Raw genomic sequence first — 23,834 nt, 5'->3', positions numbered from 1 at the left:
CTCCTCCATTCTCCTCTTTGAATTTTGGACACACACACACACACACACACACACACACACACAAACATGCCAGTGTGAATTTTAAGCCACCAGGGCCAGGACTTGAACCACTGTCAACTACATAGAAGTCCAGAGACATAACCACCATGCCATCTGCTGGTCCCATCATGGCATTAACTTCTAAATACCAAAAATGTAACTCTACTCACTGAAACATTAAAATATAGAGACCAGGAGATGACTTAGTAGTTACATCACTGGACTCCCACACGGCTGACCATGGTCTAAGTCCTGGATTCAGTGGCTTGAAAATCATGCCAGGCCCGTGTGCAGGCATGCCCAAGATTCCAGAAGAATGGAGAAGGGACTGCGGCACAGCGATCCCCTTTGAGGGATGCTTTCTCAATTTCCCTCTCACTGTGTCTCTCTCTCCAGTAAGTGCACACGACCTAAGGCAAAAACCGCTAAAAAAAATTAAAATTATATAAAGCATAGACATGTTCTATTTTGTTCACTTCTCTTAACATAAATCTTCAGGTTGACAAACAGAACCTATTAAACATTCCATTTTTCTTTTGGACAGCAAATCATCAATTTTTTTCACTTCTTATCATTGTCATTACTGGTTACCTAAAGTATAAAAACTAAGTAGAAACTGAGGACAATACCCAGACAATTTGCTCAAAAATGGCTAAATTTGAATTGCTCATATAATTAGTCCAAAATCTAAATTGATCTGTTAGTATAAAACTACTTTCAAAAAGATTTCCTTTACAAATATACTTTATTTCACAATCAACTATTTAGCAAAACTTTGCATCTCTAATCATAAGAATTCCTACACTGTAGTAATGTTTTTCAGAGCTAGTATTTCTGTGGGACAGACAATATTTAAAGTAATTTTTTAAAAATAATTGCCAGAGGGCACATGTGCTCTGTAGAGACAGAGAGAGAAAGAAAGCAGCCCCTCCTGGGGCATGGTCATACTGCAATCTCTTCACCCCTATTTCTCCATCTTTTCAGGATTTTCTTTCTCAAGTAACCAATGCCATGACTTGAACTACAGACAGCCATATAGAATTCAGCTCCCCTAACCACTAGACCACAGGGCCAGCCTTAAAGCAATATTATGTTTTAACTGTGTGAATCTAATTTTTTTTTTTTGAGAGGTTTTCGCTATAAGGCATGTGCGCTCGCCAGACAGACAGAGCGAGACATAGAAACAGAAAGCGAGAAATCACCCCCCAGGGGGGATGGTCACGCCGCAATCCCTTCTCCTCCATTCTACTCTAGGGATCTTGGGCACGCACGCACACGTGCCCGGCATGAGTTCTAAGCCACCGGGTGCAGGACACAAACCGCGGTCAACTACATGGGAATCCAGCGACACAGCCATTACGCTAACTGCTGGTTCCCCGTGAATCTAATTGTTAAACACACAGATGGAGACTATGGTTACTTTCTTTTCTGAAAAGAATATAAAAAAAAAAAATTAAAAAAAAATTAAAAAAACCTCAAAACTGAATTACCTTGAGTCCTGACATCAGACAGAATGACTTGGTATACTTCTTTCTCCTCGGGAATGTTGTCATCCAGCAAATGCACAAATATTGTTTTATTCAGTGAACCCTATGTCAAACAGAGAGAAATCCATTATCAGTGAACACAAACTATCTCCTGCTTTAATCGGCCTTATAAATTATGCATCCAAACATATTTTCATTTAAAGAAAGAGTTCCTGGAGCTTAGAAAAAAACTAATTAAAAAAAAATAGTCCATTGTAGAAGATCTTGAATGCTGAGCTAATGAATATAAATCTTATGTAAGGAACAAAACAGCACTATTAAAAATTTTAGAAAAGTGGGACCAGCAGATGGCACAATGGTCGCCTATGGATCAAGTTCCAGACCCAGCGGCTTGAAACTCACTCCAAGCGCATGTGCATGCATATATGCCCAAGATCCCGAGAGGAGGATGGAGAAGAGATTATGGCATGGCCATCCCCCCACCATGGGGAGATTCTCTCTTTCTGTCTCACTGACAAGCACATGCACCCTACAGCAAAAATCTATCTGAAAAAAAAAAAATTAAAAACTAAAATTAAAAAATTTTAGAGAAACAGTAAGTTGGTCATTGCTATAGCACTGATGACTAGCAAAAATCGGAGCAGGGACCAGAAGATCAGCGCTTCAAGTATACCAGTTTTGAGAAGTCCAATATAGTGCACAAGACAGAGTTTATAAAGGCTCGGCTTATAATCAAGGCAGAGGAAATGAAGAAAAGAATTAAATACATCATTCAAAAAGAATTCAGGGGGCCAGCAGACAGTGTAATGGTTACGTTGCTGGACTCCCACGTAGTCAACCACAGTTTGAGTCCCCACCTGGTGGCTTAAACTCACGCTAGGTGTATGTATGTGCATCCCCAAGATCCCGAGTGGAGAATGGAGGAGAAGGGATTGCACTGTAGCCATCCCCCCAGGAGGTGATTTCTCACTTTCTATCTCCCTCTGTCTTAACAGCGAGCACATGCGTCCTATAGCAAAAATCTCTCTTAAAAAAAAAAAAAAGAATTCAGATCAAGCAGGTGTGGAGGAACGAGAGAGAAGAAAGATGATAACTACAGTACACTGGTGCTGATTTTCTATCCTATTTTCCTCAAAAATAGTTTTTTTCTACATATGTGTGGTAAAGCTTTTCTTGAGGCAAATAGAAGAGAAGGGATTGCATCGTGGCCAACCCCCCTGGAGGTAATCTCTCACTTTCCCTCTCTCTCTGTTTCTGTGTGTGTCTCTCTCTCTAGCAAGTGCATGTGCCTAATGGAGAACATTTTAAGAAGAAAAAAAAAGCTTTTCTTTGTGGTATTACCTCAGGAAAGAAGAGTTGTCCAGTAAAGTTAGCAAAATTGAGTTCTAGGTTTTGTCCAATAATTTTCCAATTAACAGTAACATTTCCTCGACCAGGGGGTGTTCTTATCACATGAAATTGCAAAATTTCTCCTGCAAGTAAAATGTATGGATTGAAAAAAGCAAATTGGGAAGTGAACTTTACATATGAACTCAACAAAACCCAAATCCCAAGCATGCAACTATAATGGCACCTTTTCCAAGAACATTACAAAACTGTTCTGTTTTAAACTGTCTAAAAGCTGTACACATGCTTATAGTTTATTAACACAAGAATTCCACTTCTAAACACTTCCATTTATAAACTTTATGAAATTCAATATAAAAAAGTTACACAATCACATGCTGACATGGGAAGCACAAACTTGTATACACTCCAAAACATGCACCAGAACGTGAGAGTTCTGTAAATCTAAGACAGTAACAGAGTCTGCATAATCAAAACTAATCATTACACAAGTAAATTCTTCCTCCACCTCTCAAAAGGACACAAATTCCTTACACTGATTTGCAATGTGATTTTACACAATGCATGCATAAAAATGCTTGCAAATACCTGAAAATCACATTTCTTTGGATTGTCACTTACATATACCATCAATGATATTGTTTTATAAAAAGAAATACAAAGGAAAGGTGTCAAGTCTAGATATCAATGTCTGTAACCACCAAAGTTACAGTTTTCCTTCCTGGGTAAGTGAGATAGTCTAGATACTTTCCATTCCTAACTCTTACGCCCATGTAATACTTTGTAAAACTGAAGACAAATCATGATAGGCATTTCTTTCCAATTGCTCTAAGCAGGAAGCCAGCTGCTACTGACAATGTTCATGACCAGGCAGCTTGCTGAAAAGAAGCTCAATTCACTAGTTTGATATCATGATGAACACAGGGTAAACTAATTAATTCTATTACTAAAAATTATTATGAACAGATCAACAGAATGATGTTTCAAAGACTTTTAAATAGTCTTCTTATTCAAATTGTGTAGTACAGGCATATAGCTAAAGCCCATAATCTTTACTAAAAATGTCACTTTTACTTAGTTATTCAAATAAAATCTTCCAACACTTTTGAACTAGGGGAAACGAAGTAAAACAATAAAATAGAAGCACTCTTTCAAAATAGTTGCTAAATTACTAAATTTTTTTCCTGAAGATAACATATCTAAACAAATTTCTCTAGTAGAAAATTTTCTTAACTAAAAATGTCATGGATTAGTTCATTTTAAAAACTGTATTCATTTTAATTATTAGGAAACATTAAATACATTTTTCACACAGATTTTAAATATACATAACTTTAATACAATAAATTATTTTGGAAGAGTGAAGAATATAAGAAGGCAAAACCACTAAAAAATGTTTTCAAAACACATTTTTAAGCATTTCAATACCAATAAAATGCTGTCACCGTTATATTATGAGACTATAGAGTTAAAAAAAAAAAGTGTAGCAACTGCTAGTTAGGAATCAGATTGTTCAAAAGTTACGATAAAACTGAAAGACTCCATACAATTACCCATGATGGCCAAAATAACTATTTTAAACTTTTATATTTATATAACTCAGATGAACAAAATACAATATATTGTATAATATACGAAGTTTCTTCTAGAGCGAACATGCATTAAAAACAAGGAAAAGCACAGAGAACTTTAGTTATTAAACTGTTTCCCCCAGAATATTGTCAAGTGATACAAATGTAAAGATTTATAGTGATAGTTTCCAAATTTTTTTTAAAAAGTCACAAATTCTGGAAACAGTCCAAAAAAAAAAAGAAAGTCTGATCCATGACTAAAAGTGCTAAGGGAGCAGAAATGCTGAGGAGACAAGGTGTACGTCAATAAAGATCCATGGTGAAAGAGAACAATATTTTTTTTAATATGGTTGAAAATTTGTACCTAGAGATTTTTGAATAGAAAATTTCATTTTAAGGTGAAAATAAAAGTAAAACGCTGAGGAGAGAAATGAGTAAAACCTTCTAACAAACTTACCACATGGAAAAATTCTCATAGTCTCATGCTATTAAATACATAATCACCTCTGAAAGTTTAACAAGTTACCATGGAAGTAACTTGCAAGAAAATAATGCAGAAAACACAACTGGAAGCATCTCTCTCTCTCTCTCTCTCTCTCTCTCTCTCTCTCTCTCGTTCACTCACACACACACACACACACACACACACACGCACATGCACACACACACAAGCACATAATGAAAAAGTAAAGTAGGCCTAAAACACATAATCTTGTTAGCCTTATGCAAATTTATCATGTCAATAGCAAGCCCAAGCCCAGTAAGAAAATTATTCTAGGCAATAATCAAATTGGAGCTATTGTCTCTGCTTCTTTAAGGCAGACTCCCAGGAGCCAGGTCCACGTAAAATGTTCCTGGAAAAAATGGGATATACTAAAAGGCTACCTTCTACCTGAGTAAGGAGTCCATGAACTGCTATAGGAAACAGAAAAAGTTAGAAACAAGTGTGTAGTCTTTTAAGTCTAAGGGGACAAAGAAAAGACAATCATAGAGCATGTAGATATTAAACTGCCTTTAAGGCTTTGCCCATGATGAAAGCCAAAAGAGGAACCTCATCGACCAGCAAGTATGACTACACTGCTGGAAGATCAGGGTGACAGGAACTCCTCAGAGTCCACCAAGTGCTGGTGACACATTTTAACTCTAAAATAAAAGGTCTCTCATACAGTGTCTGGGCCTAGCATAATGCAGATAAAGAATATGAATGAAAAATGCATTTTAATAACACTGAGAGCTTCATCCACCTCTTTGCAAAAGCAGGACTCTTACCAACATAAACACCAACTACGATGTATACAGAAACAATGGAAAAGCAAAAGACAGAAAACATATTTTAATAGACACAGGTATGCAGGGCATACATGTACCATCCAAACTGACTGCCCTTTACAACATAAAGGAAATTGTTGAAAACAATGATCAGAATATGAATAATGGGAGGTACACACTGTCACTAGGGACAGTTTAGGGGCAAAGTTGAGTGTCTCTAACACAGCACTTCTGTAAATTTTTTAAAGAATCACATTTCTTGTTCAAATCTTTGGGTTAAAAAGATTCATGCTGCCTCTAACAAAAAGAAAGTTTTAAATCCATTGACCATGGCACAATGATTACGATGCTGCTGAGTCGGGTGACTGAGTGGAAACATGTAATACAGATTTTATAAAGTGCATTTATACACATTTGCAACCACAGTGATAGCCACTGTGCCATATTTCTAAATTCTGCCCATTATATGGTTGAAAATTTGTACCTAGAGATTTTTGAATAGAAAATTTCATTTTAAGGTGAAAATAAAAGTAAAACGCTGAGGAGAGAAATGAGTAAAACCTTCTAACAAACTTACCACATGGAAAAATTCTCATAGTCTCATGCTATTAAATACATAATCACCTCTGAAAGTTTAACAAGTTACCATGGAAGTAACTTGCAAGAAAATAATGCAGAAAACACAACTGGAAGCATCTCTCTCTCTCTCTCTCTCTCTCTCTCTCTCTCTCTCTCGTTCACTCACACACACACACACGCACACACACACGCACATGCACACACACACAAGCACATAATGAAAAAGTAAAGTAGGCCTAAAACACATAATCTTGTTAGCCTTATGCAAATTTATCATGTCAATAGCAAGCCCAAGCCCAGTAAGAAAATTATTCTAGGCAATAATCAAATTGGAGCTATTGTCTCTGCTTCTTTAAGGCAGACTCCCAGGAGCCAGGTCCACGTAAAATGTTCCTGGAAAAAATGGGATATACTAAAAGGCTACCTTCTACCTGAGTAAGGAGTCCATGAACTGCTATAGGAAACAGAAAAAGTTAGAAACAAGTGTGTAGTCTTTTAAGTCTAAGGGGACAAAGAAAAGACAATCATAGAGCATGTAGATATTAAACTGCCTTTAAGGCTTTGCCCATGATGAAAGCCAAAAGAGGAACCTCATCGACCAGCAAGTATGACTACACTGCTGGAAGATCAGGGTGACAGGAACTCCTCAGAGTCCACCAAGTGCTGGTGACACATTTTAACTCTAAAATAAAAGGTCTCTCATACAGTGTCTGGGCCTAGCATAATGCAGATAAAGAATATGAATGAAAAATGCATTTTAATAACACTGAGAGCTTCATCCACCTCTTTGCAAAAGCAGGACTCTTACCAACATAAACACCAACTACGATGTATACAGAAACAATGGAAAAGCAAAAGACAGAAAACATATTTTAATAGACACAGGTATGCAGGGCATACATGTACCATCCAAACTGACTGCCCTTTACAACATAAAGGAAATTGTTGAAAACAATGATCAGAATATGAATAATGGGAGGTACACACTGTCACTAGGGACAGTTTAGGGGCAAAGTTGAGTGTCTCTAACACAGCACTTCTGTAAATTTTTTAAAGAATCACATTTCTTGTTCAAATCTTTGGGTTAAAAAGATTCATGCTGCCTCTAACAAAAAGAAAGTTTTAAATCCATTGACCATGGCACAATGATTACGATGCTGCTGAGTCGGGTGACTGAGTGGAAACATGTAATACAGATTTTATAAAGTGCATTTATACACATTTGCAACCACAGTGATAGCCACTGTGCCATATTTCTAAATTCTGCCCATTACACTTGGAAGAAGGTAATATTTTCTACTGGGCATCTCTCCGATCGCTTTAGGACAAAACAGAGAAATAGGATTTTACAAAATCCAATACAATGTTAAACACCAAGGCAATTCCTCCCCATGAATCAAAAATGCATCCTAGAGCCAGCAGTTCAGCATAGTCCACATTTTAAATCTAATCACATACATGAAGCTTCAACATTAAGCCAAAAGCACTATTAACATTTTCAAAGCCCACATGGCATGACTCTTTTTTTTCACCCCATTTGTTAGCAGTTATCTTTGAAGAATCACCATGAAGTTCTCATTAATTCACTTTGGTAAACTCATCTTTATACACATCTCTTCTTGAAACTTTTCGTGGCAGTAAAAAGGATATATACACACATACACGAAAAACTGAATTCCAGAGATTCAATATATTTTTGAAAAAGTTAATTTAGACTCTAGGAAAAGGTTTAAGAATAAAAGCCAAATAAGCAAAAATGAAATAATCCTCCCCAATTTTTATGAAGAAAATGCAAAAAGTCTGGGGAGCAGTCTTGCAAGCAATAAAGGCCAGTAGGTGAAAGCTTACTTCCTGTACCAGACTCATGCTCACAGACTATATGCTAAAGTAGATTTTCAACCAGTGATACATTTGTGTCATTTGTTTTACTTACTAATCCTTTTTTCTCTTTGCATCTCCTGCAAATATCTAGCTGTTGGACACTGAAGAGGCCACAATATGGTTTTCTTTTTTTTTTTTTTTTTGAGAGGTTTTTGCTATAGGGTGCATGTGCTTGCCAGACAGACAGAGACAGAGAGACAGAAAGCGAGAAATCACCTCCCTGGGGGGATGGCCACACCACAATTCCTTCTCCTCCATTCTCCTCTCGGGATCTTGAGCATGTGCACAAAGACACCCAGCGCTGAGTTTTAAGCCACAGGGTCCGGGACTTGAACTGTGGTCGACTACATGGGAGTCCAGTGACATAGCCATTACGCTAATTGCTGGTCCCAAGAGGCCACAATATGGTTTTCCAGAGAGGTTCCATCAAACCAAAAAGAACACAAGTGCCAGTGTGTATACTTTCTCCAAGAAAGTGGACCTGGGGTACCCAGGAGAGCCTTAGTGTCTTCACAGTCCCCCATTCTGCCACAGCCCTCACCACCCAAACTCTCAGAGCACGTTCACATGAGATGTCTTTACAGTTAAAAATCTCTTTAAATTGATGACCCACGCATTCAAATTGTTTTGTGTTCTTTACAAAAGTAATTCTATCGTTTTGCTGAAAATTATATGCCTAATCTAGCTCTGTCTTTCCTTAAATTTAATCTATTCCTTCCAGGTTTCTGGTATTTATAGCCTGCATACCGCTTACACCTTGAGTCTCTTCTTCTACATTATTTTTCTCTCTGTTATTTCTTAAACAAAGACAAATCTGAAATACTCCTCTTAAAATCCATTTTCTCAAATGTTTCTTTTTCTCCTTTATCTTCCAGTCAATGAGCAGTGCTTCTCAAAACTTTATGCCATGAAAACTGTATGATTTTTAATAATTATTTTATTTACTTAACTTTATGTATTATTGTTATTATTATTTTCCAGTTTGATCACAGGGAGAGAGAGAGAGAGAAAGGGAAAGTGAGAAAGCAAGCCACTATGTCCAGGTCTTGAACCATGATCGACCATGTGGTAGTCCAGTGCCTTTAACCACCACACCACACCCTGAAACTATGTTTTTTGATGGTGTGTTTTGTTTACCTTAATCCTACACAGACTGACACTTTTGCAAAACAACAATAAAATGAATGACTGGTTAAATAGCAAAAAGAACACATATAAAACACAAGCTACAGATACTGCTTCTGATACTACAAAAAAGTGAAATTATTATGAAAGTGTCTAATTTTATCTTGTCATAGACCAGTCACAAATGCTTTATAAAAAGGTGTCCTCAGAGGACCACCTTTTGACGAGCGCCCTGAAGACCTCTCAGTCCTGTAGTCAGCTTAGATATTAGCTCCCTGTCTCCAACAGTTACTATGGTTTCTCTAGCCCAGTTGGGAATATACTCTCACTTGCTGGTCATCTTAGTATGAAACGTTAGTTACTTCCTTTTTCTAGTAACTGCCCTTTCTTCCCACCTTTCTGGCAGCCTTCTCTCCCTCCTCTCCCAGAACCTGGGCCTGGTGTTATTCCATGTGGCTCCATCCCTGGTAGCCACTAGCTAACCAGCTTCTCTTTCTCTTTCCACATATTCATTTTCCTGATATCAGCTATCAACTCAAAACATCCACTTTCCATCTCTAACCTGAGATAGAGTCAGGCTCTCTCGTGAATTTCCCCCTTTCACACAGATACTGCTACTCAAATTCATTGTACTTCCAACTCAAATCACTTTATGTATCTACCCACAACCTCTGCATTGACAAGTTCTACAGCTGACACAAGTTCAAGCAAAACAGTCTCTCCTCACAAGGTGCCTTGTGATGTGGGCTTTGTATTGTGGCATAGCTGGGTTTAAGCTCCACCATTGAATGTGCTAGTTTCTCTCAAGCTCAGTTTCCTCACGTGAATATTTGGTGTATTCTAGTATATCTACTTCATGGAACTGCTTTTAAAATTAAAAGTGAATCAGCAATGTGCAGAATGGGAGAATATATTTGCAAACTATGCCTCAGATAAGGGGCTAATAACTGAAATATACAGGGAACTCAAGCAGCTCACCCAAAAAAAAGAAAACTTTTATCAATCCAATTAAAAGATGGGCAAATGAGCTGAATAGACAATTCTCTAAGGAAGACATAAACTGCCAAAAAACCTATGAAAAAATCCTTAGCATTCCTTATCATAAGAGAGATGCAAATCAAAACCACAAAGAGATACCACCTAATCCAAGACAGAATGGCTAAAATCAAAAGTAATAAGTGCTGGTACGTTTGTAGTGAAAAAACTCGCCTATACTGTTGATAGGAATGTAAATTAGCACAGACTTGTGGAAAACAACATGGAAGTTCCTCAAAGACCTACAATTAGAACTACCATATGATCCAGCAATTCTACTCCTGGATATCTACCTAAAGGCTAGGAATATACTCCATCAGAAAAGTACTTGCACATTCATGTTTATTGTAGTATTATTCACAACTGTCAAGACATTGAACCAACCCAAACATCCACAAACAGATGAATGAATTGAAAACTGTGGCACATATACATTATGGAATACTACTCAGCCATTAAAAAAAAAGACCCTGGCAGAAAGTGAATAAAAATGGGAGTTTTATTGCTAAGCAAAGCAAGCCAGACTATGAAAAAGAGGCACTGTATGTCCCCATTCAATATATAACAAATGTCTGCACTCTATGGCAGAAACTGAAAGACTGGAAGATATAAAAGCATAGAGACTAATTTTAGATATCAGAGATAATGTGGGAGGAAGATGGGAAATGGGGGAAAGTGAGAGAAAGGGAATCAAGAGGAAAAGGAAAAACAAACATTTAAGGGACACAGAAAAGGAAAATTATCTGTTGATGATAACATACATGATAGTATTTTTAACTGGACTAATATGCAGTGTATTCTTGCTGGGAAAATTCATTTTGCATCCTGTAATGATATACAGTGATTGAATGTATAAAAAAAATATATAAAAAGATATGCAGTGATTATATACAAATCATAAATTATAATAAATAATGAAGAAAATTAAGAGAAATAATGGATGTAGAGTGTCTAGAACACAGAAACATTCCATAAATGTTATTGTTTTATCACTATTATTTAGATTACTCCTTTAGTGACTTTTTACTTGTATTATGTTAAAATTAATTCTTTGACAGTTAGTGATCTCTCTTTAGATGGAATTTACAGAGATTTGTTAGTCACTTTTACTTGTTGCTATGGAAACATCTAGTTCTAAATTATTAATAAAAGTAATTAAGAGTCTTGAAAAATGGCTCAAACATCTGCATAAGTAAAACAAACTGGCAAGTTAGTTGTAGGATAAGGGGAAAGGTGGCAGATGTACTAAAACGTACTTCGATCTGGCACAGCCACTAACGAGCTATCTGATCTTCTCAAATTACTTAATCGCTCTGTGTCTGCTTTGTTTTCTCACATCTGAAAAATGAAGATCCAAATATAAGACCTATATCCCTATCATTTTTTTTTTTTTTTTAGTTCTACCAGATAAAATTATTTTTTCAAATCCCAAATACAGGCTGGTCAAACATAGGCCATAAATTCCTTTTTATCTTACAAAACAAGATTATTCAAAGACAAAAACACTATCACAATGTTTTAAACAGACGAAACTTAACCTATATATGCAAAACTCTCTATATATGACATAAATTATTAAGTAAAGATTTGAGAAAGTTATTGTTTTTTTCTTTAAGAAAAAGAATGGACATTTTCTAACGTTTTCTAGTTTGGCACTTTGTTAATAAAATATGCAAGCACAATAAAAAAATCTAGGCTAAACTCTTCACCAATTTTAAAATATTGTTTGTTTTTAACAGGGGTCAACGTTTCACTGTTAAGCTCAACAGCTACCACTGAGCACATACCGTGCTCACCAGGAACCATGCTAAATGCTTCGTATTTATGAGCTCGCTTAGTCCTCGCAGAGAAACCATTGAAGGAACTAATGTTTTCTGTCACGTAAGATGAGAAAGCTGAACATTCCTTAAAATCACACCATTGGGAAATGGCAAGCTCGAATGCAGTATCGGTGTGCACAACTGCCTCAATCCAGCTAAACAGCTCACCATAGTCCTCCCCCAAATAAATTCTTGCAGATTCACACACACAGCTCAACAAAGTAATGAAAGGGGAGAAACAAACAAGGTTTAAAAGACTAGACAAAAAATCACATCCAAGGAAAAAAGAGTGAATATGCTCAACCAAAAGAGGAACCCACCTTCATGACCTATGACGGATCTGGAAGCTGTCTGAAAGCTAACAATTCCTGCCACATTGTCATTGGCCAAAATGTTCACAGTAACAGTGTCGGAGCTGGGCAGAATCCTGCTTCCACCTTCAGTGTACACCAAACTGACTATGATGCTCTCATCGTCTTCTGGTTCCGAATCATCCAAAATAGTTAAAAGGGCTATCTTTTTGGTTTCACCTGTTAAAAACAACAAAATAAAAACCAAAATAATAGCATCACCAACATAGAGACTTGGAAAAGTTCAAAATAACTTCTATTTTGGAAACTTAAGTAAAGGGCCAGCAACTGGCATGGAGTTTGTTAAAGTGCTGGATCCCACATGGCCAACTGCAGTTTGAGTCTTGGACCTGTGACATGGAAATCACACAGGACACGTGTGTGCATGCCCACAAGCCAAAGAGGAGAACAGAGAAGAAGGGATTGCAGTGTGGACATTCTCCCTGAAGGGAGGAGTAAATTTTCACTTTTCTTCTCTCTCTCTCTCTGGCAAGTGTATATACCCTATACCAAATACTAAAAAAAAGTTAAGTAGTAAGAATGTGTGATTTACAATCACATGAAATATTAGCACTACTATAATCAAATTTTCTATGTTAATCTAAATGATCTTTTCACACATAAAGCACTGTGAAATTTCATTAATGTAGGAAGATTGTGGACAAGGATAGTTTGGAGTATGAAATAGTTAAAAGTGGAATTATTTAAAGAATTATGGCTTTAGAGCGGGGTCTTTTTTTTTTTTTTTTTATAGGTTTTTGCTACAAGGCACATGTGCTCGCCAGAAAGACAGAGAGAGACAGAGAGATAGAAAACGAGAAATCACACCCCAGAAGGGATGGCCACGCCACAATCCCGTCTCCTCCATTCTCCTCTCAGGATCTTGGGCACGCATGCACACGCACCCGGTGTGAGTTTAAGCCACCGGGTCCAGGATTTGAACTGCGGTCAACTACATGGGAGTCCAGGGACATAGCCATTACGCTAAATGCTGGTCCCAGAGCAGGGCCTTTTCAGCCAAGAACAATATTCTAGCCTTGAAAACAGCTTCTGCTTAGAAAGTTTCCTATAAGAGAGTGAAATTTCATTCTCATTAGCATTACTGCAAATAACTTGAATAAAGTATTCAACCCAATATATCCTTGAAAGACCAGGAGCACTTAGGGAATGGCAGTAAGAACTGAGAACAGAAGGAGCAGCTGGCATAATGCTGCATCGCAGGACTCCCATATAGTCAACTACAGTTCAAGTCCCAGAGCCAGTGGCTTAAAAAACTCACACCAGCATGTGTGTGTACATGCCCAAAATCCCAAGAGGAGAATGGAGGGGAAGGGACTGCAGCATGGCCATTCCCCTGTGGGGTGATGTCTCACTTTCTGTCTCTCTCTCTCTAGGGAGCACCCACCCCACAGCAAAAATATCTCTTAAAAAAAAAAAAATGAACGGGGATTTCTTCTGCCTCCAGACTCTGTGCATCTTGCAGAGCTTCCAGCAGCGCAAGGCTGAGACAGAGTATCCAGAGGTTCACGACCTCCCTGGTCTGTAGGAGCCACTACGAGGAGGGCCTAGGGAAGAGTGCCATTTTCAGTGGAAAACAAATGACAGTTACTCAATATTCGGCATACAAACTGAATATTTCAACTTTGTACTTTGGATTTGCTGCACCTTTCTTTATAGTACGACTTAAAGCTGCTTAAGAAATAAAGCTGTATTAATTCATTCATTTAATAAATATGAAGAACATTTTAAGAGGTGCAGTGATCAAACCCTTAAAGTTATAGTATACTAGATATGTTTGTAAATAAACTTATGAACTGAATGCTTAATTCCTCTTTTCTGAAGTAAGGATATGATAAATTGAACATGTCCTTACTTTATTGGGGGGGTAATATTACCAAATGAGTTTCTTCATGAGGAATAATGTGTGCTTTATCTTGTTTTTATGGCCATAAATTCCAATAATTTAATTTTAATGACTATGTCAGGATCATGTTGGCCGTATATGTTATAAAAGAGAAGCACAAATCTGATTTGGGTTCTGTAATTTTTAATTTAAAGGGAGAAAAGAATAATTTTAGTCTTCCCCTGTGAAGGGATAAATTGTTTCTCTGTGAGTGATAGACCATCACGAGAAAAACCAATACTGTGTACATATCAAATTTCTAGTTGATGACTTGAGAACTTCATTTTTTTCCCTCTAGGCCTATAACCTGAAATTTTTGCCTTGATAAATGTACTAGTCACAAGTATTAGTCTTGTTTAGTCTGAATAAAAGTAAAATATTTTAAATGTTAAAAAAAAAAGAAATCAGGAACAGAAAAAGGATGGAAAATTCTGAACAAAAGAGCCAGCCTGAATGAGGCGGGTCTTTGGGTAACTAGGTGAGAAGACAGCATCAAGGGCCAGTTTGCAGGAGGTAGTAAGGAAGGTGGCAGGAGAGGCTCCAACAAGGGACATACGATCTATTTTGCAACTGGATCCAGGACCCCGCTAGTCCACAGGGTACCACTGAACATCCCTAAACCCAATACTGCTATTACTGCTCAGCCTCAGAGGTACCCTACTTTTGTAAAGAGTACGAAAAGTAAAGGCAGGGAAACGAGAGAAAAATATAAATGCATGGCGTCTCTCTCGTGACCTTGGTGCACTTTCATCAACACAGCAGTGCCAGATTTTTTGAAAGGCCTGTGTCATAGCGCAGTGGTCAGACACTGTGCATGATGAGCTGGATCCCACAAAGTCAACTGCATTATGAGAGTCCCAGCTCCAGTGCCTTGAAAACCTAACCAAGTCTCCATGCATGCCCAAAATTACGATGGAGTGGAGAAATGGAAGGAAAGGGATTGCGGAGTGAATGTGTCCCATTGGGAGTGATTTATCTTTCTCTCTTTCTCTCTTATGTTCTCATGAGTACATGTGTCCTCTGACAATTTAAAAAAAAAAAAAAAAAAAAAAAGGACTGCCTTGGGGCCAGTGGGTGCCCTGGTTGTTAAGGTGCTGGACTCCCAGGTGGTTGACTGCAGTTTGAGTCTCACACTAGACATGTGCAGCTTGAAACTCACACTGAACGTGCATGCACGTGCGACCAAAGTCACCCGGGGAGTGATTTCTCTCTTCCTCTCTCTCTCTCTCTCTCTCTCTCTCTCTCTCTCTGTCTCTCCAGTGAGTGCACATACCATAGGGCAAAAATCTCTTAAAAAAAGAAAAGAAGAGAAAAAAAGACGGCCTCAAAAAAGTTATAGTATCTAAAACTCAAGATGAGCTATAAAATAGCTCCATTTTACGTGATGCTAAAGTTACAAGTCAAGGGAATAATCATTTCTATAGTGTCATGACTTTATATAACTTTTTTTGAATTATCAAAGTCAAGCCATTGGAAAAATCTAACTTTTTTTTTTGTTAAGTTCATTTTTTCTTTCTTTCGAATGAGAGAGCTACCCCCAACATGGTCCCCTCTCCACAATCCACTCCCAGTCGCAATTATTTCACTATTCCCCAATTCATTTCCTGGGAAATAACCACTTTAGAAATGTTCTATACTAGTTCTAAAGTTTACTCTAAACGTAATATTCAGTCGATCTTTTTAAAAGTACACTCTATATGTACCATGACTTTAATTATTGGGTCATCAGAAAATGGAAAATGGAAACATGGGTAAACGTCAATGGAAAAAATGCATCATGATTTTTTTCTTTATTTTTTCAAGAATTACTTATTCAATCTTATTTATTTATTTAAGTTTGGCCAGAGAGAGAGAGAGAGAGACAGAGACAGAGAGACAGAGGGAAGATGGGCAGGTGAGAAAGTAAGCCACCAGGTCCAGAACTGGAACCACAGTCAGTCATGTAGGAATCTAGCTCGCTAACCACCACACCACCTGCCAACCCCAAGCCATGACTTTCCTGACAACCTAATAGTTTCCAAAAAGTGATATCCATTTAGAGCCAACACTCACCTTCAGCAAAAGTCAAAATTTCTCCAGCACCTATAAAATCTAAACCTTCAGTAGCTGTTCCACCAACAACACGCCATTCAACGGTCACCTGACCCAAGCTGCCCCCTGTCCTGTGAATCATCAGCTCCACCAGGCCTTGGGGCTGCTCCTGAACTTCAACAAACAAGCCATCTTCTGAGGTATTGGGACTAATACTGTAGATCACAAACACTCCAAAGGCGTCACCATTTAGGGCTATGACAACTGTAGAAGTATTTGGCTGTCCTATGGTTGGCTGATTGTTAAAACTGGCTGTGATGTTCATGAGATGAACTTCAAGGAGAGAAATTAGGAAACTCTCATCCATCTCTGGGAAGTCATCAGGAAGAATAGAAACTGTGAGATTCGCAAATTCGTCACCTTCCAGCATTATGGCCCATTGCCGAGTCACAGGCTCATAGTCACTACCAGCCACAGCCTGACCACTAAAAAGAGACGCTACCCTGGTCATGTTTTTTCTGTACGTCCAGAAGTCTGAACTGTTGACCGCTGGGGTGATCCATGATGTCATCCAAAAACACTGGGGACCCTCAGAGTCACTAAAAAATGAAAATGCTGAACAAGCGTGTTCTCTGAGGCACAGCGTGGCACAGGTATACCGGGGTTCCCCCACTGCAGAGACGTTCACCCACGTCCTCCAAAGCGGGTCAGGTACCCCTTGAATTGGCGATTCATAGTAGGAAAGCAGATCTTGACCTTCTTCGACTGCCAGAGTCACTACATCAATATCGGAAGTATTGTAGAACAACAAGAGCCGACCAAAGAGCCCTCCGCTAAAATGTGGAGTAACAATTAAAAGACAGGTTAGGCACTCAGAGTAATCTATAGACACACACAGGAAGGGAAATGCTGATAGTGGTTTTCAAGTTTTGTAAAAATGGTTACGGTACCAGTAAAAACGTAACTGTATTTCTTGGTTGCATTTCTTTTTAGCCCTTTTATTTTCTCACACAAGGAAACCTTGCTAGTTTCCAAACAAACGAGACTTATTTTTTAACCATTCTGTAACAGTATATTGTAAGGTATGCAAATTGTGTCTATTTCAGAATTACCAAATAAAGCTAAAAAAAAAATCATTTTCATTACTAGATTTCACTGCAAGAAACAATGAAAACAGCATGAGCACAATAGAGAAAATTTAATTTGCCACAAGGTCCTAAGAGTCTCTATGAAGAGACTTCAAAAGTTCATAAAAAGTGTATATTAAGAAAAAAAATGCATGAATCTCATATTTTGCACCAAAATAAACTCATGCTTTAATTCCATTTTCTCACAAAATATCTAAAGTACCATCATATTTTCTATTTCTGAAGATGCCCAATAAACACTACACTGCCCCCCCCCAAAAAAAAATACAGGAAAAACAGAATCTGAATATCAACCATTTCACACAGCACCAGTATGAAATGTTCTTTAATTTAGACACCAATTAAATTTAAATTCTAATTATAAGGAATCACAGATTAAAGTAATAAAGTTCTAGGATTAGAAAATATAATAATGTATACCCATTCCACTAGTAATAAATATGACAAAGATGAAGTATTTTTACATTAATAGGCATAATTAAATTAATACATTTTAATAACTGACAAAGTGGTTTACAGTGTAGAAAAACCGCCAAAATGTAAACTATTTAATTGTGCAAGGGATTCTTCCCCATCAGCCCACAACTTCCATCGCTCCCACGTAAGCAAGCAACCGTCACATATACCTTCTCCTGACTGTTATGTTAGCACAGGAACTTCTCTCCAGAGGCTCTTGAACACGGTAAGCCGACTGAACAAAGGCTACTGTACCGTAAGGGTTATCATTGGCGGGAATAATAATACTTGCCACTCGATCTAACCCAATAGTACCTCCACCAGAGGAATCAATTAGTTGCACTTGGATAACCTAAAAATATAGTGAAAACTTCCTTAACAGCATCCCAGTTCTGAAATTAGAATAAGAATGATGCAGGGGGAAAAAAATCAAACATATACATACAAGTAAAACAACAAAATGGAATGAAATATAGACTCAAAGACTTTCCCCCAATTACATTTACAAACTCAGAACATAACAGAATATTACCCATCATCTTTTAATAATAGAGCATGATTACATACAAGTAGAAGCTATTTAAATTCCTTAATATTCAATTATATAATCATGCGCATCAATTTTAAAAATCCTCGTTTATATTTACAATTTCATTAACATGACTTTTATGTCCTATACCTTTTTTTATTTACAGAAAATACTGCATATATATTTTAATAGTTTGCCTATCATGCTTTCCCACATTATCTTAAAAGGAAAATGTCTGACCCTTTTGAAAAAACAATGTAATACACTGTAAAGTTATATGTAATCCAATGTAATATAAAGAAGATTAGGATGATAATAAAAATTTTTTTTTAATTTTAAAAAAGGAAATTGTCTGACAAAATTTTAAATGAAAAAAAAGTCATATTGCAATGTCACCTAAGTTTAGCAAGAATGAAAGAGAAATGCATAATAGGATTTTAAAAAGAATAAGGACACAATTAGTATTCAAAAGAAATTTTATAGATGTCTATAAAAATTTGATACTATTAATGGTATTAAAAGTAATGTTATCAGACCTAGACTTTAAAAATACTTGAATCTCATAAAATAAAATTATCTTCAGCTAATATTTGTTTGTGATGAATCAATTTCCTACTGTCCTTATTTGCTGCTTCTTCATAAAATAAGGAAGCTGTATCTAACGTGGTTATTTATCATAAAATAAATTTTCGATAATGGTTGAAGAACAGATGAATGAACAAATGGAAAATCAATCTACCCTTAACTAAGACTGATTAATATGCAAGCAAAAAGAGAGTACTGACACAAATTAAGAGTTTATATGGATCAAATGTAGTTAAAATTATGATACAATTTAATGACTTAACCAAAATGTTGAAAAATAAAATGTAATTATACTAAAAAATTCATACTAATAAACCATCATGTGTACACCATCTATTTCTAGAATATTCCTGGTTTTGTCATCTGTAAGGATCACTTTCACACTACCATATTTTGAACATTCTTACAGAAATAATCTGACACACTCTCTAAAATGTCACAACGACCATCTGCTCTAGTCACTACAACACAAGGTGTGATTTACAGTGTCATTCTATACTAGCCATTCCTCTCACCTCTTCAATCTCCGGAACGTCGTCAGCCAGGACCTCTAACAACAAGGTTTGAATGGTTTCCCCAGGGGCAAAGGTCACATTACCTGAGACAACTCGCAGGTCGCCAGTAGCAAGCTGTCCATTAATGGTGGCAACCCACTGAACAGTAACATTGCCGAGTGTCCCAGAATTTCGAATTATGGGCAGGTTTACCTTCACTGAGTTAAACTCAGGTTCCTCTACAATAAGTTTAGTAATCTGAAAACCTGAAGGGCGAACAGAGAAGAGTTTGTTTCAAATACAAAGTAAAACCAAGTCAACACAGAGCTGACCAAGGGCCATGCTCTAGTGGATTCTTCTTCCTCCTATATAATCTAGAAGTCATACCCCACAAAATCTGAGTAACCTGCTGTGACACAAGCTGGTCGGGCCTGCCAAAATTTCCAAATTGTTTTTCACTGCGACAGAAGCAGAAATCTAAACTCAGATGGTCATGGGGTCAGGTACCTACCAGACCTGAGTACGCCAAGTCCCATGAACTCTCACAAACCACAAGCTTGGTCCGGGGGACAGTTGCTCTTTTGCCCCCATGACTCCTTCTATGCAGGCAGAGGGGCTTGGTGTTACCAGATTTCCCTATTTATCAAGAAAGCCCAGAAATCTGGATTTTTGTATGAATTTTCTATAAATCAAATTATTTTTTTTCAAAGAATTAGATAAACTCAGAAAACACATCAAGGAACGAGATCTGATGCAAAAGCCAATCATGTGTGACTTCTATATATGTAGTAAGAAGCTGATTTACTTTCCGTAGCTTAACGACTATTACTATTAACCACAGCCAGTGACAACAGACAGATGTCTTATTCATCAGTAATAGCAGGTTCAAACAGAAATCAAGATCGACTCAATTCTGAGCCTCTAAAATAAAGAAAAGGAAGGTCACCATCCCTGAGCTATACAGACAAGTACAAGAGAGACACAAAGTCTTAGTCTGATTACCAAATAACCCATAGGGGTCATCGGAGGCCTCAATAATAATGACTGCCTCTGTCAAAGCCCCCAGCTTGGCTCCTCCTGTGGTTTCATTCAGCAACTGCACAAGAAAAGATTCTTCCAGCTCAGGGTAGATGTCGTTGATGATATAAATTGGCACAGCTTTGCTGGTTTCCCCTTCCAGCAAGACCACATCTGATGATGCTATACTGTAATCTTCACCTGCAGAGACAGAGAGCTGAATGCTAAGGTTTATTCCAAAATATGACAATAAATATTCCACATACCAGAGAAACACTATTAGTATCAAACTTAATGAATATACTTGGAAAGACGTTTTTGAGAATACAGGCTAAAAGAAGGAGCTTTGTGTCTCGTCAATGAATGGGAAAAGGAGGGATGTCCCCTAAGGAGACTGAGGGCTAATTTCTTAGAACACTGACCATCCCATGTCATCTGTCAATCTGTAAGATACCCCCCGCCAAGTTAGCCAGACATTCCTAGGGACTACTCACATCTCAATATGTCAGCACACACTCAACTACACACACACACACACAAGTCACGGAGACTGGTTTATCATCTTTTTAAACAAGGATCACGATCTGGTTTTTATCTTAGGCATGATCTTACATCCATGCACTGTCCTGTTCCTTTCCGTGCACACTACAACCTTTCTACGTGGATCACTCAGAGGCAAGTCTCCCTCTAGAAGCTGAACTGCACTACGAAAGAAGGCAGTAGTTTCCTAATGGCTGTGTTAGGTGACAAAATCATTTGCTTTCACTTAAAATAGATCATTCTAACCACTGCCTCTTCCATGTTCTTCATAAGGAAATTAGTAAGTAAGACTGAGGGGGTATGGAGCGAGGCTGATGCCATAAATTGAATCAAACGGCTGCTCATTTTCCTGTATTCCTCAGCAGCCGTTTAGCTTGTGAATTCATACAGATTTTCCAATACTTTTCACAGGTTCTACAAATTCAGTGTCATACAGGTTTCAAAACTTCGGATGTGTGCCTGTAAAAATATACAGGAGTGAGGTTGTTTTTAGTTGAGTCTCTAACTGCATCCTTGCGTGGCTTTGTTTTTTTTTGTTTTTTGTTTTTGTTGTTGTTGTTGTTGTTTTATAAAGTAACTTTTTTTTATTTTTATTTATTCATTCATTTATTTTAATTTGACCAGAGAGAGACAGAGAGGGAGAGAAAGTGGGAAAGTAAGCCACCAGGTTCAGGACTTGAACCATGGTTGGCCATGTGGGAGTAACCAGCGCCTTAACCACCACGCCACCTGCTGGTCCCGCGTGGCTTTGTTAATCAGGGTCCATGTCCCTCTAAAACCCTTCACTGCACCTTAGATGTCTTTTCTTACCAGCGATTGCGGTTATCGGCACAGCTTTAAACTTCACAGAAACATCTGCAAACGCTCCTCCTGTCCTAGTCACGTTGACAATGGGCCCAACATGATTTTCTGCCACCCGAACAACTGGCGCAGAGAGCTGAAGAATTCCAAATGCATCATCATTGGCAATGATGATTAGATGGGCAATGGTTTCTGCCTTAGGCCCAAGGCGAGGGGAATTTGGAACTGAAAGAGAAAAGAAAAGCTAATTTACCAAAATTCTAAGAATCGGCCAAAAGTCATCAAAAAGCTTCAGGAAGTTGGGGCCGGTAGGTGATGTAGTGGTTAAGGGTGCTGGACTCCCAAATGGCTGACCATGGTTCGAATCCCAGACCTGGCAGCTTGCTTTCTCATTTTCCATCTCTCTCTCCTCTCTCTCCTTTCTCTCTCTCTTTCTCTCCTCTCTCTCTCTCCTCTCTCTCTCTCTCTCTCTTCTCCTCCCCTCTTCTCTCCTCCCTCCCCCCTCTCTCTCTCCTCTCTCTCTCTCTCTCTCTCCTCTCTCTCCTCTCTCTCCCCCTGTCTGGTCAAATTAAAATAAAATAAATAAAGTTAAACAAAATAATTATTTTTAAAAACGTTTCAGGAAGTTCTATCAGCCAAATGGGGTGCTCACTGAATGTTTTCTCTCTACTATTTATATTTTAAAATATTTACCAGCATTAGTCTAGATATCAGGAATACAAGAATAAATAAAAAGTCCCTGTTCTCTTGTAGCTTACATCACAGGGAGTTAGTTGTTTATTTCTTTCATGAAAGAAAGAAAGAAATAGAAAGAGACAGACAAATCCCTGACAAGGTCTCACCATGCTGTAGTTCCCTCCATCCCTCCCCAGGTTTCTGGCCAGCCTCAAACACAATGGCAGACAAGCCCAGCATGCTCAGATGGGCCTGGGACCCAAAACCAGAGCCTCCCATATGGCTCCAACACCCCACTGCAGTGTCTTGCCACCTGTGCCACCACAACGAGGCCTATAGGGAGGTTTTTCAAATAAAATCCTTGGGGCCAAGACATGACATAGTGGTTATGTCACTGGACTCCCACATGGCCAACCATGGTTTATGTCCCAGACCTGGGGGCTTGAAACTCACACCGGGCATGTGTGCATGTGTGCCCAAGATCCTGGAAGAGAACAGAAGAAAATGGACTGTGGTGTGGCCATCACCCCAGGAGTGATTTCACACTTTCCAATTCACTGTCTCTATCTCTCACTCTGGCGAGCACATGTGCCCTATGACAAAAATCTCTTTTAAAAAGAAAGAAAGAAAGAAAGAAAGAAAGAAAGAAAGAAAGAAAGAAAGAAAGAAAGAAAGAAAAGAATCCTTAACAAATGAACAGTTCTTCTACAGGAACTTTTTGTTTGATTGGTTGGTTTGTTTCATTTGGGGATTTTTTAGAGTTTTTTTTTTTAACAATTATTTAATTGTATTTATTCATTCATTTATTTTAATTTGACCAGAGACAGAGAGGAAAAGTGAGAAAGCAAGCCACCAGATCTGTGACCTGAACCATGGTCAGCGATGTGGGAATGTCCAGCACCTTAACTACCATTCCACCTGCTGGCCCCATTTTTAAGAGAGATTTTTTGCTATAGGGCGTATACACTCATAGGGCAGACAGACATAAAGCAAAAAAATCACCCCCAGGGGGAAGGGCCATGATGCAATCCTTTCTCCTTCATTCTCCACTTAGAATTTTGGGCACCTATGCACACACGTTTCAAGTCTCCAGGTCTGGGACTCAAATTGCTGTTGGCCATGTGGGGGTTCAGAAACATAACTATTATGCCA

At 38.0% G+C, this 23,834-nt stretch overlaps 1 protein-coding gene across 1 annotated transcript in view; it reads right to left on the bottom strand.

Moving 5' to 3' along the window:
- ADGRV1 (adhesion G protein-coupled receptor V1) overlaps window positions 1–23,834 on the bottom strand; it is a 618,101-nt gene that overhangs the window by 495,459 nt on the left and 98,808 nt on the right. The window contains exons 29-36 of the mRNA XM_027774960.1: window positions 22,017–22,232; window positions 20,652–20,867; window positions 19,671–19,915; window positions 18,212–18,393; window positions 16,459–17,270; window positions 12,474–12,683; window positions 2,868–2,998; window positions 1,530–1,629 (exon numbers count right to left, since the gene is read on the bottom strand). Of these exons, the coding sequence (XP_027630761.1) occupies window positions 1,530–1,629; window positions 2,868–2,998; window positions 12,474–12,683; window positions 16,459–17,270; window positions 18,212–18,393; window positions 19,671–19,915; window positions 20,652–20,867; window positions 22,017–22,232 (2,112 nt within the window). The remainder of the gene's footprint in view (window positions 1–1,529; window positions 1,630–2,867; window positions 2,999–12,473; window positions 12,684–16,458; window positions 17,271–18,211; window positions 18,394–19,670; window positions 19,916–20,651; window positions 20,868–22,016; window positions 22,233–23,834) is intronic.

The sequence above is a fragment of the Tupaia chinensis genome, unplaced genomic scaffold, assembly GCF_000334495.1.
Source record: "Tupaia chinensis unplaced genomic scaffold, TupChi_1.0 Scaffold000498_1, whole genome shotgun sequence".
NCBI lineage: Eukaryota > Metazoa > Chordata > Mammalia > Scandentia > Tupaiidae > Tupaia > Tupaia belangeri.
This window is presented reverse-complemented; position numbering and strand designations above follow the sequence as displayed.